Source organism: Diabrotica virgifera, chromosome 3 (assembly GCF_917563875.1).
Source record: "Diabrotica virgifera virgifera chromosome 3, PGI_DIABVI_V3a".
NCBI classification, from domain to species: domain Eukaryota; kingdom Metazoa; phylum Arthropoda; class Insecta; order Coleoptera; family Chrysomelidae; genus Diabrotica; species Diabrotica virgifera.
Genome location: NC_065445.1, coordinates 10,043,230 through 10,062,447, shown reverse-complemented (window position 1 = coordinate 10,062,447; position 19,218 = coordinate 10,043,230). Strand labels below are relative to the sequence as shown.

Below are 19,218 nucleotides of genomic sequence, written 5' to 3'. Positions count from 1 at the left end.
AAAATATCATTTTTAATTCCAATACTAAAATACAGGGTGTTCCATTTAATAAAACTCAGAAAATACTCATTCCGAGTTTCGACCCACCCTGTATACTAAAATTAAACATTTCGCTATACTGTTAATGATTAAGAGTAGTAGACTGTATTAAAAACCGTTTAAATATAAATAGAAAATTTGATGTCAAGTCACTACAATTCTACAGGGTGTAGATGTTATTACGAAATTAACAAAAAAACGTAATTAACTTTTAAACTACCTCGTATATTATTACAAAATTATATATTTTAGGAAAGAAAACATTGAGGAGAATCCAAAAATGTAAAAATATTCAGGGTGTTCTATTTAAAAAAAAACATAAGTTTGTGTCACCCTGTCAACACGGACGCCCCTGTATATTTGAAAATATTTTTAAATTATGTTACTATATGTGCCCCAACTTTTACCTAAATAACTTTTTTTCGTATCTGTTACGACAAACGAGTAATTGGACTTTGTCACACTAATGCCCCACCCTGTATATGCTCTAAAAGTAGACTATTTATTTACTCCATAGATGCCTTTAAGATATTATTTTGATAGTAATATTATCTTTAATAATGCCATTTTTGCCAATATCGAAACATATAAAACAATGTAACGTTACCTTTTCTTCTACTGACTTTTGTATCAATTTACTTTAGTAGTTTCTGATATGGCAACATTGGTACGATTTAAAATTTAAATGTTCGATAAATCTTGAACTATTTATGGTGTATTTACTAACAAAAAGTCTACAGTCTACAGTCAATAGGAAACAAAGTAAAAGTAGCACAACGGCATAGTAAATAACATTTTTAGATCCACTTTTCCAACTTTGTTTGGAATGGTGCTAATTTTAAAACATTACTCATTAGTTTGTTACAAACATAAATGCAATTTCTATATCAAAGTTCATTTAGCATTTAAGTGTATTTAACGAGGGATAATTTTCTTAAAAAGTAAAGAATATTTTGTAGAATTCTGAAAAAATGCCTGAGATAGAATATTGTTCTGAAATTTGGCCAAATTAAAAAAAATTGTCTGATTTAATTTTGAGAACGATCTCCGGAGTGAAATCCAAACCTGGAATAAGGTGAAATATATTGAAAATTAATTTCTATAGTTGCTGTTGTGTATTTCTTTGTTTAGTTTTGTAATTTGTTAACTAAAATATTGTTAAGTAATAACCGTCTGCCAGCCTCCTAGGCAATAAACAAGTAGAGATGTTGAAAAAGTAACTATTCGTTACAAAGTACTCGTTACTTACGAATACCGAAAGTAACGATTACTATACAGAGAGGCAAATCTTCACTTTGATTACTTAGATTACTTCGTTACTTCGTACCAATCGTATCAGAGCGAGTAACGGACGGGACCGGTATTTTACGAGTGTTATCGAATATCGTTATCGGTATGAAGCGTTTTAAGGGTGTGAGGGTGAGGAGAAGATAGAATATGAAACGGGGAAAAAGGGAAGTATAATGGTATACGTAAAATATGTAATGTATGTCCTAACAAAGATCGAATGCGAGAACCCTATATTTTTATCTAGATCTATATCTACACCTATCCAAATTACCTACTACTGAGAAATACGATCCTCGATATGATTACCGGTACTCAAATACAAAAGTAACAAAAGTAATCATAGTAATCAAAGTAACGAATACTGTAAATTATTACTTTATACAGAAGTAACGATTTGTAACGAATACTCGAAAGTAACTATTCGCTGTGTGCAAGTTCTTGGAGGGGATACGAGAAACGATCGTGCGAGAATAGCGGAGAAATATTGCAACTTTCTTAAATAATTCATATTGTCAATTGAAATTGTCAAATTGACGTATATTTCATACCTACTGTCATTGAAGAAGAAAAATTATATATTACTCCACAATATTGATATGATATGCAATTATTATACAGCGTGTCTACTTAAGTTGGAAACATATGGAAAACTTTTTTATTATTAATTTTACGAAAAAAAGTTATTCTTCATAAAAAGTTCTGCGTGCTCTAAAACCTAAGATTCAATCATTAAATATCAAATTTTATTAATATTATACGAGGTATGTCAAAAAATATGAATTTCGTTCAAGGGTAAAGTTATTTCAAAGGGTAGGGTTATTTCTCTGAATATAGAAAATTCTTATTATGAAAAATTGTTTGTAATTAAAAACTAAGATCAAATATGCAATGATATGCTTCTAATTAAAAAAATATTTTCCAAACTTTTCTCAAATCTATGGACACTTAACTTCGTTTTTATTTATTACACATAAGATAACTCTTTTATTAAAACTTTTACGAAAAAAGGTATTCTTTGTAAAAATCTCTGTATGTCCTAAGCCCTAAGATGCAACCATCGGATATCACATTTTATTAATTTTATACGAGGTATGTCAAAAAATATGAATTTCACTCAGGAGTAAAGTACCTTTGTCACAATATTGAAAATTGTTATTACAAAAAGTTGTTTAGAATTAAAAACAATGTTTCAATATGAAATTACATCCATCTATTTGAAATATTGTGAAATATAAAGATACATACTAGCCAACTCCATATTTTCAATAATAAGAGCAGAAATTGATATAAATAAATCTGAAATCAAATGGATACGTACATAAGTTAGAGAGAGAAAAAATATTTTATAATACCCAAATTTTCGGTACTCCATAAATCAGCGGATTAGTTTCACTTATCCGCTTAGGCCCAGCGGGGTTTAAGCTCTTTTGAATAGCACCCAGAGCAATAGTGATTGTAACTGACAGTTTTACTGACTCCAAAAATGTGATTTCGATAAACTTTAATTGCAATTTGCGCCGTAATTAATCATAATTAAGAGTTGGGGCAATGATAAGATTTGACCGTTAATTTAAAACGAATCTATTCGTATAAATTTTATTGAATTTGAGTGACATTATATTTTCCATAAGATGTGTGCGATGTCCTTTGAAAAAAATTTGTAAAATATTTTCTTTTTCAATAAGAAGCATGTAATTGCATATTTGATCTTAGTTTTTAATTCCAAACAACTTTCCATAATAAGAATTTTCGATATTCAGAGAAATAAAGGTACGTTACCCTTGAACGTATATTTTTTGACATACCTCGTATAATATTGATAAAATTTGATATCTGATGATTGAATCTTAATTTTTAGAGCATGAAAAACTTTTTATGAAGAATAACTTTTTGTCGTAAAATTAATAATAAAAAAGTTTCCCATATGTTTCCAACTTAAGTAGTAATATAAAGGTATATTTAATTAATTGTATTTTGCTTGCATACTGCATTTTAATAACTAATTTCATTTACTACATATAATTGTTTACGTTTTAATAACATAATCTGGGCCCGGATTACGTACACTCGATACGCATCGTATCCGCCATGTTTTACTGTAGCGCCTTATGGGAAAACATGGCGGATACGATGCGTATCGAGTGTACGTAATCCGGGCCCTGAATCTGATTTTTTCTTCATATTATTTTTTTGGGCTATGGCCTTGACAATTATCCAGTAACCAGGACTAATATAATTGGCCAATATAATTAAAAGTGCGAATAATGTTGCTGAGCGTAGAAACCAGGTGTCTCTTTGCCGAACTTGCACGGTCCCACTATAAACAAGGCGTCAGACCTGTAACGATATACCTTCCGCACCATTCTGGAAGTTTGTACGGAACGATTTTTACCTCCATATTCTTCGCCGAACGGGTTAAGTTGTACGAGGTTCATTCTACAGTTTTCCAAAACAGGGTAGAACTGCTGTGAATAAGAGAATTTGTGGTGAACGGACTCAGTCATAATTTCGATGTTACGTGCGCGATTATTGATATGGTAAAATAAATTGTACAAAGTAATTAGATATAAATTTTATGTTTTAGTATACAAATAACTTAAAAATAAACACTAATAAATTAAGTGTTTTTAATTAAAATAAAGTTAATAAACAAATTATTAATTTAATAAACAATTATAAAGTTTATTAAATATGGGGTATTTCACTTAATGCAATACAAACAAAAAAAATGTTTTAAGCTTTTTGTAATAAGAATTTTTTTAAATTAATAAGACTTTGAAATGTTTTCTTTTCTTTTAGACTTCCTTTCCAATGAAGATAGAAGCTCTTCACATTGTCAATCAATCCTGGGTATTTGATATGTGCTACAATATTTTTAAACCGTTTTTAGATGACAAGATGAAGGAGAGGATATTTTTCCACGGCGAAGACATGGAAAGTCTACACCGACATATCGATCCAAAACATTTACCCGAAAGGTAAGAATCTACTTCTTTTTCTTCTTCCATGGCTACTACCTTTTTAAATCATAAGATTAGCTCGCTTGTCATCCCTTCTTCTGGTATTTTATTGTATTTTATACTACTACTACTACTACTATCGGTTTATAGCGTTCTTCGACGCCTTCCGACTCCTAACCGCCATTCTTCTCTCTTTAACCATAGACCCGGAGGAATTTCTCTTTTCCTTGTCCCTTGTGGTGTCCATGCCAAAATCTGTTTAGGAATCCAGTCATCTGGCATTCTCTGTACATGGCCATACCGTATCTATAGTTGTTTTGTTTTGTATCCATGATGTAGGCACAGAATGCCTACATCATGTATATGGCTTTTCTACCCTGTATGGTTCTGTCTTTTATAGCAGTATTGAGTGTTCCATCTTGAGTTATCTTTTTGCCCAGGTACTTGTATTCATCACAGTGTTTAATTTCTACCCCATCGTCTAATGTAATGGACTGCTTTGTCGCTCCAATACATATGGCTTTAGTTTTCTTAATGTTCACTTGGAGACCCCATGTGTTATATTCTTCTGTTAGCTTCCGCGTCATATAACTCAAGTCGTCATGATCACGTTATCTTGAGTTATCTTCTTGCCCAGGTACTTGCATTCATCACAGTGTTTAATTTCTACCCCATAGTCTAATGTAATGGATTGTTTTGTCCCTCCAATACACATGGCTTTAGTTTTCTTAATGATGACTTGGAGACCCCATTTGTTACATTCTTCTATTAGCTTCCGCATCATGTAACTCGAGTTGTCATGATCCTGAGCAATCAGAATTTTGTCATCAGCGAAACACAAAGTGTATAGTGTTGTCTCGTCATTGAGAGGGATTCCCATGCCATTACATTTTGTATTCCACAGCTTGAGTGCTTGTTCCAGATAAATTTTGAAAAGGGTATGCGAAATATTTCGTGACCTTAAATCCCTCAGACATCCTTGAGCCAGTTTTAATTTTTGCAGCCGTTCCATTAGGCAGGTATTGGAATGTTTTGATAAGACCATGTTTAATAATGGTTTGCTGTATGTTGACCATATTTTGCTTTGAGATACTTTATTGTATCTTATAATCTTGCTAATTAATTATTAATGCTGTCAGTTGATCTGTTATTGGCGCTTCACCCTAGTTCAATAATTCATTTCGTATCCCATATTTACCTTTAGATATTAAAGTATTTTTTGTATTTTAGCAGTTATTGAGGTCTATAAAACATATTTTTATATGTTGTTCTGAAGCTATTTCCTTGTGGCATTTTTATGATTAATTATTTATATGGGAAATAAGCCACAATTAAAATGAAAAAAATAATTTTATTAACGTTTCGACGCCCAAATCGGGTGCCGTTGTCAAAATACAAAATATTACTAAAATAAACTAAAGTGTTGTTGCTAAGCAAAAAAATTCTTCTATAATTTATTTAATCTCACTCATTTATATTGGCAATTCAGACATATATTATACATTTTAAAGTAGAAGACTTTAAAATGATATTGCCAATATTTATGAGTTGCGTTCCTGGGACGACTTACTGAAAGATAGTTCATTCGATTACATGAAATTAACCCCAACTCAAGAATATCCGTCATAAAAAATTATAGCATGTGATATGTCTTTAAAAAACAACCAAATGCAACGACAGTAAAATTCTCGCGTTAGAGACTTCATAGTAAATCACAAGAATGAACTATCTTTCAGTAAGTCGTCCCAGGAACGCAACTCATAAATATTGGCAATATCATTTTAAAGTCTTCTACTTTAAAATGTATAATATATGTCTGAATTGCCAATATAAATGAGTGAGATTAAATAAATTATAGAAGAATTTTTTTGCTTAGCAACAACACTTTAGTTTATTTTAGTAATATTTTGTATTTTGACAACGGCACCCGATTTGGGCGTCGAAACGTTAATAAAATTATTTTTTTCATTTTAATTGTGGCTTATTTCCCATATAAATATTTTTATATATTAATTATAAATTTATTTCTTTACATTTGTAAACGAATAACAACAATTTTGGAAGATTATGTTGGTTGAAAATATTTGTCAATTCGTGTAGAGAATAGATCATTTAAACATCTCATTTACATCTACTCTTCCTCATTCCTTAAACCCTTGTCAGGGCGTGTTAAGCCTCTATATATTGTTAGCTTGCTGTGTCCTTTGGCTCCTGTGCCAGATGGACGGCTTCATGTAGGGATTTTTCCACCAGAGCCTTCATTTGGTCTGCCTATCGCGTTGGATATCTTCCTCTTGGTCTTTGTCTTTCTACGTTTCGTTCATTGTCTCCATTCTTCTGACTATGTGGCCGAACTGATTTATGGATGCTCGGTTTACTTTTCTGTATGTCTTTTGTATGAAGCTCTTTCTGAATTGACATGTTTGTTCTCTGTTCTGTCCAGGAAAAGCTTAGAATTCTTCAGTAGACCCAAATTTCGAAGGCTTCAATCTTACTTTTGCAGATCCAATCTGTCAAGATCTACATCCTTTCGTTATTTTGACCACACTTCCATATATTCCGTGTACTTTAATTTTGGCTGAGTTTTTATCATACAGATTTCTTATTAAGTTAACTAGATAATGAGGTGCTCCCATATTTTCCATTTTTCAGAAGAGAATTTTACTGAACCGAAAACCTTTGAGTAATCTACGAAACAGAGCAGCATTGCTATATTGTGTTCTCTCTCTTTCTCTATTATCTGTACGGTGTTCAATATCTGCACGCGCATTCCTTTTCTTGGTACTAATCCGCATTGCCGTTCGACTTTCTCAGGAAGTAGAAAGCTATTTAGCTGTTCATTGATTATATGTAGCAGGCTTATTTTGCTTGTGTAAGGAATAAGGGCAATGGTTATGTAATTGCTGCATACAGTTATGTAGTGATCCCATTTCATGGGCAGAGATAAAGGTTGATTCGCACCACTCATCAGGCCATTCACCTGTGATCCATATCATGTTACACATATTATTATCTACACCAATATCGCTTATTGCTTTTAGAATCTCCGCTGGTATGCCATCCATCCCTGGGTTTTTTGTTTCTTAGTTGGTTAGGCCTTCTCTACATCTGCTTGTAACTTGTAAAATGATTGGTTCTGCCTCTCTGATTGCATCTTTCTTGTGTTATGAGACTGACACATCTTTTGACGTGTCATTGCATAATTCTGGGCAGTAATTTTTTCAGGACCCTACAATGCTCTCTATTGTCGATTAAGCCCTTTAATTACGATTAAGCCAAAACATCGCAAACCCTGGTCTACCAAAGGTATCCGCATATCAGCAAAAAATATGCGTTCACTACTTTATACCAAGAAATTTACTACCAACGTCTCTGTCACTCAATATATCACCAATTACAGAGTCACATACCTAAAACATCAAATCAGCTAAAAACGCCTACTATCAAAATCGTCTGGGAAGCCCCAAAAGTGTTGCAAAAGAAACTTGGTCCATAATAAACGATCTTCGAAATAAAACCCACGCAGCTCAAACATTTGCCCTTTCAAACCCTGAAAATCTAAACGAATACTTCATTAACGTGAGTAAAAATATAACATCAACTATTCAGTCTCAACAAGATCCCATTTCCTATCTCCCTAATTCAGAAATTGTCTCGAATTCATTTTTTATAAGACCAATCTATAAATCTGAATTGATCCAAACGATCAATAGTATCAAAAGCAAATCATCTTGTAGTACTGATGGACTATCCATAAAAATCTTCTCAAATCTCACAGATAATGTGTTAGAACTCCTCGTGTCACTAATTAATGACTCCTTTGAAAATGGTAAATTTCCAGAGTGCCTAAAGACTGCCATTATTATTCCTCTTCATAAAGGTGGCGAAAAATGCCTGCAACTATAGACCTATTGCCCTACTACCGGTACTCTCCAAAATTATTGAGAGGCTCATAAAAACCCGACTTATGTCCTTTCTCTTTGATAACAATATTTTATCACAAAATCAGTTCGGCTTCTTAACTAATAAATGTACAACTGATGCCATGTTTTCTGTACTTCACGAGGTTTACCAAGCACTAAACAATAATCTTTATACTGCCACTGTTTTCTGTGACTATGCCAAAGCTTTTGATTGTGTAAATCACATTTTGATTAAAAAACTAAATTTCTATGGAATTCGAGGTATTTCTTTGAATTGGTTCAAATCTTACTTAGATAATAGGAAACAACTGGTTAGAGCAAATGATACTGACTCTAGTCTCAAAAACATTGTATGTGGAGTACCACAAGGTTCAGTATTGGGTCCTCTACTTTTCCTTATCTTTATAAATGACATCACTAATTTAAAAATCGATGGAACAATTTTTCTTTTTGCTGATGATACCAGTATCACTTGGAGCAACTCAAATATTGCAACTCTTCATGCAACTATAACTTCTGATCTTCTTACGATAAAAACCGGGTCTGACTCTAATTTACTCTCCTTTAACGTGGATAAAACGGTAGCATTATCATATAAAGGTGCTCTTCAACCCCTGCTTGTGAATAGCAGCCAGATCTTTACCGTTGATTCTGTAAAATTTCTTGGTATTCTTTTAGACATCAACCTTAAATGCTCCCTTCATATCGATTTGTTAAGTAAGAAACTCGCCTCAGCCTGCTATGCCATAAGATCTGTTTCGAAGGAACTCAATTTAGCATCTGTTAAAATAACATATTTTTCTTTGTTCGAGTCTCATCTTCTATATGGTCTTCCTTTTTGGGGGTCTAGTACAGCTGCCCAATTTGATGTAATTTTCAAATTACAAAAAAGAGCAATAAGATATCTGTTTGGCCTCAGAAGAACAACCCATTGCAGAAGTTGCTTTAAAGATCACGAAATTTTAACCCTTCCATCTTTGTATATTTTAGAATCTGTTTGCTTAATTCGTAAACACATGCATGTCTTTCCAGCAAGGCCTCATCATGACTACTCCACCAGAAATTCAACTTTTGATGTCTATTTACCGATCCCGTCATCTGAGTTAGTAAAGAAATCTATACTATATTCCGCAAAAAAACTATACAACCATCTCCCTTTACAACTTAAATCTGCAACATCCTTTCTCAAGTTCCGTAAAATGACAAAAGCCCATTTTACAAGTAACTAAAGTGTATTATCTATATTTGGGTGTCACATACAGCAGCTTAAACTTATTAGTTCCTTTGTTGGTGTTTTATTATATGTTGTATGTTAAATTTTGCAATTTACAGTAATTTTGCAATATATTGGTTTTGTTTTTTACTTCACTTTTTTAACTTGTTTATATTTTTTTTATTGACGTTTTATCTAATTTCATAAAATTGTATTTGTTATTGTTATGTATATCTTTTTTGTGACTCTATGTTAAGCTTTGTCCATAAAATTGTATAATTAATTTTCAGTGACAATAAAGCATATTTCTATTTGACCTTTTCTTCTCCATTATCGTCTTGAATGTGTTGAACTCTCGGGGCAACTGTTTCCAACTTTTTTAAATATTCACATCTACTACCCATTCTATAATGTAATTTTACTAATTTTTTACGATTTTTTAGATATGGAGGAATACATCCCGACTATAACTACAACGACTGGATAGAAGGCTTTCTCAGTAACGATCAAATCAAGAAAGAGTTGACTTCTTTGGGATATAAATATAAAGATGATGATGAAAGTGATAGTGAAGTTGAAAGTAAAGACAAGCTAGAAAATGATGAGCAGTGATAATGCATCGACTAAAAAAAGTTGTGACATCTAATGATTTTAAAAACACTGCCTAAAGCTACTACAGATCTCGGTAGCTAAAGTAGCCTTGCACAATGCTTTGGTCCAGTTGGTGGGATTAGGATAGAAGCTTTGCTGATCTGTTATTTATTGCAGTTTAAGTTAGCTATTATTTGTATTCGCTAAAGAAATTGTAGCTAAGGATAGATTTTGTTTGCTTTTTTATAAAGTATTAATGTTTAAGAATAATGCATATTATTAAATTATTTTTAAAATATCTTGTGTTTTTTTAGTACAAGTCTATGCACCTACAGCTCGGTGACGACAACGATATCGAAGAATTTTGAGGCCATATTGATTAAATGTTAAAATATATTAAAAATATTAAAATACTTATTATAATGGGTGATTTCAATGAAGAAGTAGGCAAAGGGAAATGCGAAGATTCGATTGGAGAACATAGATTTTGCGAACGCAATGGAAAAGGAGAAGGATTGTTGTTAAATTCAGCAAAATTTAACTGTGGAAGAAGGATAAATCTAGAGCTATTGTCAACTACAACTATTAACAGAAAAGGTCAAGATACAAATATCCAATTGAAAATGTAAAAGATACTATATTACAAATAAATGAGATAATCTCGATAAAAAGTGCCAGAAGAAGAAACAAAACTCGATGATGGATGAAATACTTTAAGTTAATGGAGAACAGAACTATCATTAAAATTGTAGATAAAACAAGATATGACAATCATCATTCTCTTTGCCTTATCTCTATGCGGGGTCGGCTTCCCTAATTGCATTTCTCCACACAATTCTATCTTGGGTCATATCAATGTTAATCCCCTTTACCAACATGTCCTGCCTTATCGTCTCCCCCAGGTCTTCTTTGGTCTTCCTCTCTTACTCCTTCCAGGAATCTGCACTTCAGCTATTCTTCGTATTGGGTGATTAACGTCTCGACGTTGAACATGACCAAACCCTCTTAATCTATGCTCTCTCATTTTGGCATCAATTGGTGCCACACCTAGACTTCCCCCAATATACTCATTTCTAATTTTATCCTTCTTTGTCACTCCACTCATCCATCTAAGCATTCTCATTTCCGACACATGCATTCGTAGTTCCTCTTTCTTTTTCACTGCCCAACATTCAGTTCCGTACATCATAGCCGGTCTTATGGCTGTTTTATAGAATTTTCCCTTAAGCTTCATTGGCATTTTTCTGTCACACAACACACCACTCGCTTCTTTCCACTTCATCCATCCAGCCCTAATTCTACTGCATGCATCTCCATCTATTTCTCCATTACTCTGTAATACCGATCCTAGGTACTTAAAACTATTGCTTTTCACAATAATTTCACCATCCAAAGATACCATTTTATTTGTAGTAGATCCATCTTTAAATGAACATTCCAAATACTCTGTTTTTATCCTACTAAGTTTTAAACCTTTTTCCTCCAGAGCTTGTCTCCACTGTTCCAGTTTTTCTTCTAAGTCTCTTTCACTATTTCCTACTAACACGACATCATCAGCATACATTAAGCACCATGGAATGTTACCATGTAGTTTCGCTGTTATCTGGTCCAAAATTAATGAGAATAAATACGGACTAAGCACAGAGCCTTAGTGCAATCCTACTTTCACATGAAATTTATCAGTCTCTCCCATACCTGTCCTAACACTAGTCGTTACTCCCTCATACATATCCCTCACAATCTTTACATATTCACCAGGGAGTCCTTTCTTATTGAGTGCCCACCACAGAATCTCTCGAGGAACTCTATCATATGCTTTCTCAAGATCAATGAATACCATATGAGCGTTTGTTTCTTTGCTCCTGTATTTTTCCATCAACTGCCTTATAATGAAAATTGCATCTGTTGCTGATCTACCCTGCATAAAGCCAAATTGATTCTCGGATATTTCGGTCTCTTCACGTATTCGTCTATCAATTACTCTTTCCCATATTTTCATGGTGTGGCTAAGCAGTTTTATAGCCCTGTAGTTTGTACATTGTTGTATATCTCCCTTGTTTTTGTAAACAGATACCAGTATACTGCTTCTCCATTCGTCTGGCATTTGTCCGACTTCCATAATTCTATTAAATAGACCTGCTAGCCACCTTATTCCTGTCTCTCCCAATGCTCTCCATACTTCCCCAGGAATATCATCTGGTCCTACCGCTTTTCCTTTCTTTATTTTTTGAAGCGCTTGAGCCACTTCCTCGTTGGTTATTTTGGTTACCATTGCTGCTACTGTCTCCGTTGACTCTACAGGCTGTCTGCCAAATTCTTCATTTAATAAGCTGTCAAAGTACTTTCTCCATCTCTTTTTGACATCCCTTTCGTGAACTAGTATTTTATTATTTTCATCTGATTAAAATCTTTTGCTTTCTTTGCTCTCTGTTTGGCTATTTTATATATCTTCGTTTCGTCTTCCCTGGTATCAAGTTGATCGTATAGGTTTGAATACGCTTCTGCTTTGGCTTTTGCTACTGCTACTTTCGCTTCCTTTTTCGCCACCATATAGTTTTGAAGATCTGTGTCGGATCTGGTTTATTGCCACTTTTTATATAATTTTCTCTTCTCTTTTATTTTTCCTTGTACTTCGTTTGACCATCACCAAGTCTCTTTATCCTCAAACTTTTTTCCTGACGTTTTCCCAAGTATTTCAGTAGCAGTATCTCTAATACTACTGGCCATTTTTCTCCAAATTGTATTAGGGCTTCCTTTCATGTTTCAACATATTTTTTCTACTATTCTTCTCCTGAATAGACCTTATTTCTCATCTTTTAGCAGCCACCACTTGATTTTTTGTGGTCCTCTCCGATATTTTTGTTTAGTTTCGCTTTTTACTTCGATGTCCAGAACAGACAGATATGACAGATGAACAGATATGACAATATGCACATAAAAATACAAAGGAAAATTAGGGAAGCAAAGGAAAATTGGTTGAATGGAAATGGTGTGAAATAGAAAACCTACAAGAACTACACGACTCATTTAACATACATAAAAAGATTAGAGATGTTATGTGTTCTCTACTCTTTTGTACGATGTCGAAGGTTGGACTTTAACAGATACACTTCTCAAGAAATTGGAAGCCTTTGAAATCTGGGTATACCGGAGAATCCTACGAATAAGTTGGGTGGATAGAGTTCGTAACGAAGTTGTTTTGCACCGGATGGAAACAGTCACGGAAGTCGTCAGAACAGTTAAAAATCGAAAACTTGAATATTTTGGCCATGTTATGCGACACCCAGATAGATATAATACAATCCATTTAATAATACAAGGCAAGGTAGACGGAAGAAGTGGGCCAGGTCGAAGAAGAACGTCATGACTTAGAAACCTGAGAGAATGGTTTAACAGATCCTCTGCATCCCTTTTCCGAGCTGCCTTCAACAAAATTACTATAGTCAATTTGATAGCCAACGCTCGATAATCGAGCACGGCACATGCAGAAGACGAAGATTAGAGAAATCATCGGAAACTACAGACGCAGGCACGGAAATAAACTAATTGACGAGCAACGGGCCGTCATACGAATATATCACCTTTTTAATATGAAAAGCTTAATCCAACAATATCAGAAGGACCAGACAGCGCACCAATGATAATAAATGGGAAGGTAGGTACTATATGCGCTGAAGAATAAGAAAATCGGAGAGGCTCCTGGTCCAGACGAGATGCCTGTTGAACTCTTGAAAGTTGTTAAACGAAGACAATATACTGCTTATTTACTAAACTTTTTAATAGAGTCTATAAAATAAGAAAAATACCGGATGGTTGGCTGACTCCTACTTTCATTTCAATCCGTAAGAAAAATAACACTAATGAATATAAAGATCATAGAACAGTAGGTTTAATGAGGCATACATTGAAAATATTTTTTCCTACAACCGTGTTAAAAATGCAATTTTTAGCACTCCATAGGATCGTTAAAAATGCTACTTTAAAGCACGCACTAGTGCTATCTAGTTCTTTAAAAATTTAAGGCACTGCAGTTAAAAGTGAATTGTCAAATTTTGAAACGTCAAAATATTTATATTTCATTTATTAACATTAATATTAATAGTACAACTTGCGCAATTTGAAAAATTAATTTTAAAAAGTTTTTTTAAATTTAATTTAAACTGTATTATTGAATTTTTAACACGTTTGTAGAAAAAACAAGTTTATGTAACGGTATAATATTTTCGCTAAGAATTTTTAGACATTCTCCTCGAGTGTAGACAACCAGTTCTACCGTTTACGGGTCATAGGTTTCATGGTTTCAGCAATTACCAAAAGTATTGTATTTTATAAATTTATAACGTTTGTAGAAAAAATATTGTATGATATACGTGTTAAGAAGTACATTTTTAAGGCACTCATGTGAATTGCAAAATTCGCTTCGCTCATTCTGCAAACTTTCACATGCGTGTCTTAAAATTGTACTTTTAACACTTACCTATATCATAAATAACTATTAAAAATTACGCACAACCGTATTTATAAAAAATTAAATCCTATAAAAAATTGGATTTCGCAATGGATTGGGAACTACTAGCAAGGCTTTTAATCCGGTCAACTTAGACATCAAAATGCTTGGCAAATAACAAAAATTGCCGGAGAGCCAAATTTTGGTGGAGAGCTAGGGTATACCATAACAAATAAAGTTTTAAAAGTCCCCCATCGATCCCATGTGTGCGTCAAGAGTTATTCGGGGTCAAAGGTCAAAATTTGAGATTTTTTGGATTTTTTTCGAAAACGGTAAGTTTTATCAAAAAAAACCTCAAACCAAAGTTGTAGATCTTAACATTCTCTACAAAAATTGTCCTTGCAATTTTTTTCCTAAGAGTTGCCATTCCTGAGATATCGCGATTTTAAAAGTTACTTTATACATTATATGCACATATAAGCCACGTATATACATAATGTGGCCCGACAAGTATAAATGCCTATTTGTGTCTCTTTTATATAGTATATTATACTATTCTGAAAATATTTCTTCAAAAGGTAATCAGTCCCAAACTGAATTTCCTCTATCCACGTGGCCTTGAAAAACATTTGGCTATACCATTGTTTAAAAAAGAACAGATTGTCTATTATAGGTAATGGCTACAGTATTGTCCGTAGGTCTGGTTCATATTACCTGTTTCTTTTAGTGCTAAAGGTTCAGTTCAAGTGAATATAAGTGCTTATTACAAGCGTCTACCATTTAGTACCGTTATTTACCGTTATTTGTACAATTTTATAGTTTTAAAAATGTCTCAGTTTTACTTTATTAGCAATAAACTTTTACATATTGAATATTGAAGTGAAATAAGCTAAAAATGACGCAGATGTCCTTATAATTGAGACAGCAATTGAAAAGTTTAAGGCAAAAAACACAACAATTGTAGTTGGTGAAGATGTTGATTTGTTGGTACTGATTACTGCATGGACTCCGGTAGATAAAGTTACTTATTTTCTGAAAGCTGGTAGGGCTCAACAGCGAACAGAGATATATTCTTCGAATAGTTTATCGGCTTATCCCAAATGCCAAAAGTACATTTTATTTTTACATGCGATAACCGGCTGCGACACTAAGTCCGCAATGTACAGAAGGGGCAAAACGTCAGTACTTAAATTATAAAAAAAAGATTTGACTGACTGCTGTAAAGTTTTTACAGAACTTAATTCTACACCGCAAACAATAATTACGGAAGGAATTCGCTTTCTTCTTGCGGTTTATGGAGCTCCAAAAAAAATTATTTGTCTTGATAAATACCGATACTTAACTTTTGTAAAAAATACGCGAAACAAGAAACAAGTACAACTATCATGTCTTCCTCCAACATCAGCATCTGCTTTTCAACATTTGTATCGAGTATATTATCAAGTTCAAACATGGCTAGGCAATGAACTGAATCCAGAAGACTGGGGTTGGAAATTAATAGATAATACTCTGGAACCGATTTTAACCTTACTCCCACCTGCTCCAGAAAAACTCCTTAACACTATTTTTTGCAATTGCAAAAAAGGTTGTAGTGCCAAATGTGGATGTAAAAAAGTCGGGTTGCTGTGTTCTCTAGTGTGTACCAACTGCCAAGGTCAGTCTTGCTCAAATGTCCAGTTTAGTACAACAGAGGAAGACTCCTGTGATTTTAATGAAGAGACCAATGACTCAGTCACATTTGAACAATTTTTGAACATCCAGCAAGAGGAAGAGGAAGAAGATGAAATCGAAGAAGACTTGACTGTTGAAGTAGACTTTCAAGAATATGAATCTGATTAAAATATCTAAAGAAATCAAAACAATAGTTAACCTAATAATCAATAGCAATATCAATAATAAGGTAATATCTAGAACTTGACCTGGATTGTTTCCTTAAATTATCCTAAAATTGTCAAAACAGTTAGTGGAGTAGGACTACAGGGGAAACCACGGTAAAAAAAACGCGTTGAGTACACTACCTCACAGGTGGTGTGGAAACGTGGATATCATGTATAATGTGACTCTTTGAATCGCGATATCTCAGGAATGGCAACTCTTAGGAGAAAAATAGTAAGGACTATTTTTGTAGAGAATTTTAAGATCTACAACTTTGGTTTAAGGTTTTTTTTTGATAAAACTTACCGTTTTCGAAAAAAATTCAAAAAATCTCAAATTTTGACCTTTGACCCCGAATAACTTTTGACGTACACATGGGATCGATGGGGACTTTTTAAACTTTATTTGTTATGGTATACCCTAGCTCTCCACCAAAATTTGGCTCTCCGGCAATTTTTGTTATTTGAAATGTCTATATAGACCGGGTTATTTGTTCTGTTTAATTTAACGCAGCGCTGTTCAGAATATAATGAAAGAAAAGATTTTAGGAAAGCGTAGAGCGTTTGAAGGCGATAAATGAAATAGCTCGTAATTTCACCAGAGTGGTTTAATGGCTCGTCTAACCAGTTTTTTAGAGCAACAGTGAATAGAGTCCAAAAAGAATCATGATGATCACCCAATAAAATTTCTGATTATTTTCCAAGAAAATTAGTAAATAAAAAAACTAAATAAATTCAGAAATCCAACTCCAAATAGGTGTATTATTTATAAACGCAAAAAAAAATTATAAAACCTCTGGAAAAGACGGAATGACTGGGAAAGTACATCCAAACGATGGAAAATCTGTAACGAGTGCTATATATTGTTATCTGGCAGTATTTTGGATATCTGGAGAAAGTATTTTGACAGTTTATTAGATGAATAATTTGACAGAGAGCCTGTGGAGTTAACGGAGACACTAACAGCAATGGTTACCAGAATAATAAACGAGGAAGTGGCTCAAGCGCTTCAAAAAATAAAGAAAGGAAAAGCAGTCGGACCAGATGATATTCCTGGGGAAGTATGGAGAGCATTGGGAGAGACAGGAATAAGTTGGCTAGCAGGTCTATTTAATAGAATTATGGAAGTTGGAAAAATGCCAGATGAATGGAGAAGGTGTATATTAGTACCTGTCTACAAAAAAAAGGGACACATACAACAATGTACAAACTACAGGGCTATAAAACTACTTAGCCGAGAGAGTAATTGATAGACGGATACGTGAAGAAACCGAAATATCAGATCATCAATTTGGCTTTATGCAGGGCAGATCAACAACAGATGCAATTTTATTTGTAAGGCAACTGATGGAAAAATACAAGAATAAAGAGACCAACGCTCATATGGTATTCATTGATCTTGAGAAAGCATATGATAGAGTTCCTCGAGAGATTCTGTGGTGGGCACTCAATAAGAAAGGAGTTCCTGGTGCATATGTAAAGGTTGCGAGGGATATGTATGAGGGAGTAACGACTAGTGTTAGGACAGGTGTGGGAGAGACTGATAAATTTCATGTGAAAGTAGGATTGCACCAAGGCTCGGTGCTTAGTCTGGATTTATTCTCATTAGTTTTGGACCAGATAACAGCGAAACTACAGGGTAGCCTTCCATGATGCCTAATGTATGCTGATGATGTAGTGTTAATAGGAAGTAGTGAAAGAGACTTGGAACAAAAACTGGAACAGTGGAGACAACCTCTGGAGGAAAATGGTTTAAAACTTAGTAGGACAAAAATAGAGTCTGTATTTGGAATGTTCATTTAAAAATGGAGTTACTACAAATAAAATGGTATCTTTGGATGGTGAAATGATTGTGAAAAGCAATAGTTTTAAGTACCTAGGATCGATATTACAGAGTAATGAAGAAATCGATAAAGATGCATGCAGTAGAATTAGGGCTGGATGGATGAAGTGGAAGGAAGCGAGTGGTGTGCTGTGTGACAGAAAGATTCCAATGAAGCTGAAGGGAAAATTCTATAAAACATCCATTAGACCGGCTATGATGTACGGAACTGAATGTCGGGCAGTGAAAAAGAAAAAGGAAAATGAATGCATGTGGCGGAAATGAGAATGCTTAGATGGATGAGTAGAGTGACAAAGAAGGATAAAATTAGAAATGAGTATATTAGGGGAAGTCAAGGTGTGGCACCAATTGATGCCAAAATGAGAGAGCATAGATTAAGATAGTTTGGTCATGTTCAACGTCGAAACGTTAATCAACCAATACGAAGAATAGCTGAATTGCAGATTCCTGGAGGGAGTAGGAGAGGAAGACCAAAGAAGACCTGGGGGGAGACCATAAGGCAGGACATGTTGGTAAAGGGGATTAACATTGATACGACCCAAGATATAATTGTGTGGAGAAATGCAATTAGGGATGCCGACCCCGCATAGGGATAAGGCAAAAAGAATGATGATGATATTGTTATCTGGCACGGAATCAAGAAATTTTTATGTTGTCCGTCGACCTACGGAAAGCCTACGATTACTACGATAGCGTTCCATTACAGAAGCTGTAGCAATCAATGGAAAGCACGAATGTTAATATAGAATTAATAAAAGTTGTAAAAGTACTATACAATTAACCCACAACAAAAATAAAAACGTGGACACAAATAATAACAAGGTTGGTAACATCAAAAGAAGATGTTGCCTGTCCCCCACTTTATTTAAAATACACCTCTAAAGTGATTTAAAAAGATGGAAACAAAAGTATAGATCAATGGGGATACCACTCACCAACACTATGTTATATACGATTATACTCTCAACTTTGCAGATGATCAAGGAATAGTGACTCAAGATTATGACGTTTTAAACTATATGGCCCGAAAATTAATTG

At 33.8% G+C, this 19,218-nt stretch overlaps 1 protein-coding gene across 3 annotated transcripts in view; it reads left to right on the top strand.

The window, feature by feature from the left end:
• The window catches only part of LOC114324368 (clavesin-1-like), a 70,385-nt gene extending 60,071 nt beyond the window's left edge, over positions 1–10,314 (top strand). For all 3 annotated transcript variants that reach the window (XM_028272184.2, XM_050646279.1, XM_050646278.1), the window contains exons 6-7: positions 4,129–4,307; positions 9,869–10,314. In XM_028272184.2, coding sequence (XP_028127985.1) covers positions 4,129–4,307; positions 9,869–10,037 — 348 coding nt within the window. In that variant the 3' untranslated portion in view covers positions 10,038–10,314. The remainder of the gene's footprint in view (positions 1–4,128; positions 4,308–9,868) is intronic.
• Positions 10,315–19,218: the final 8,904 nt, after the last annotated feature.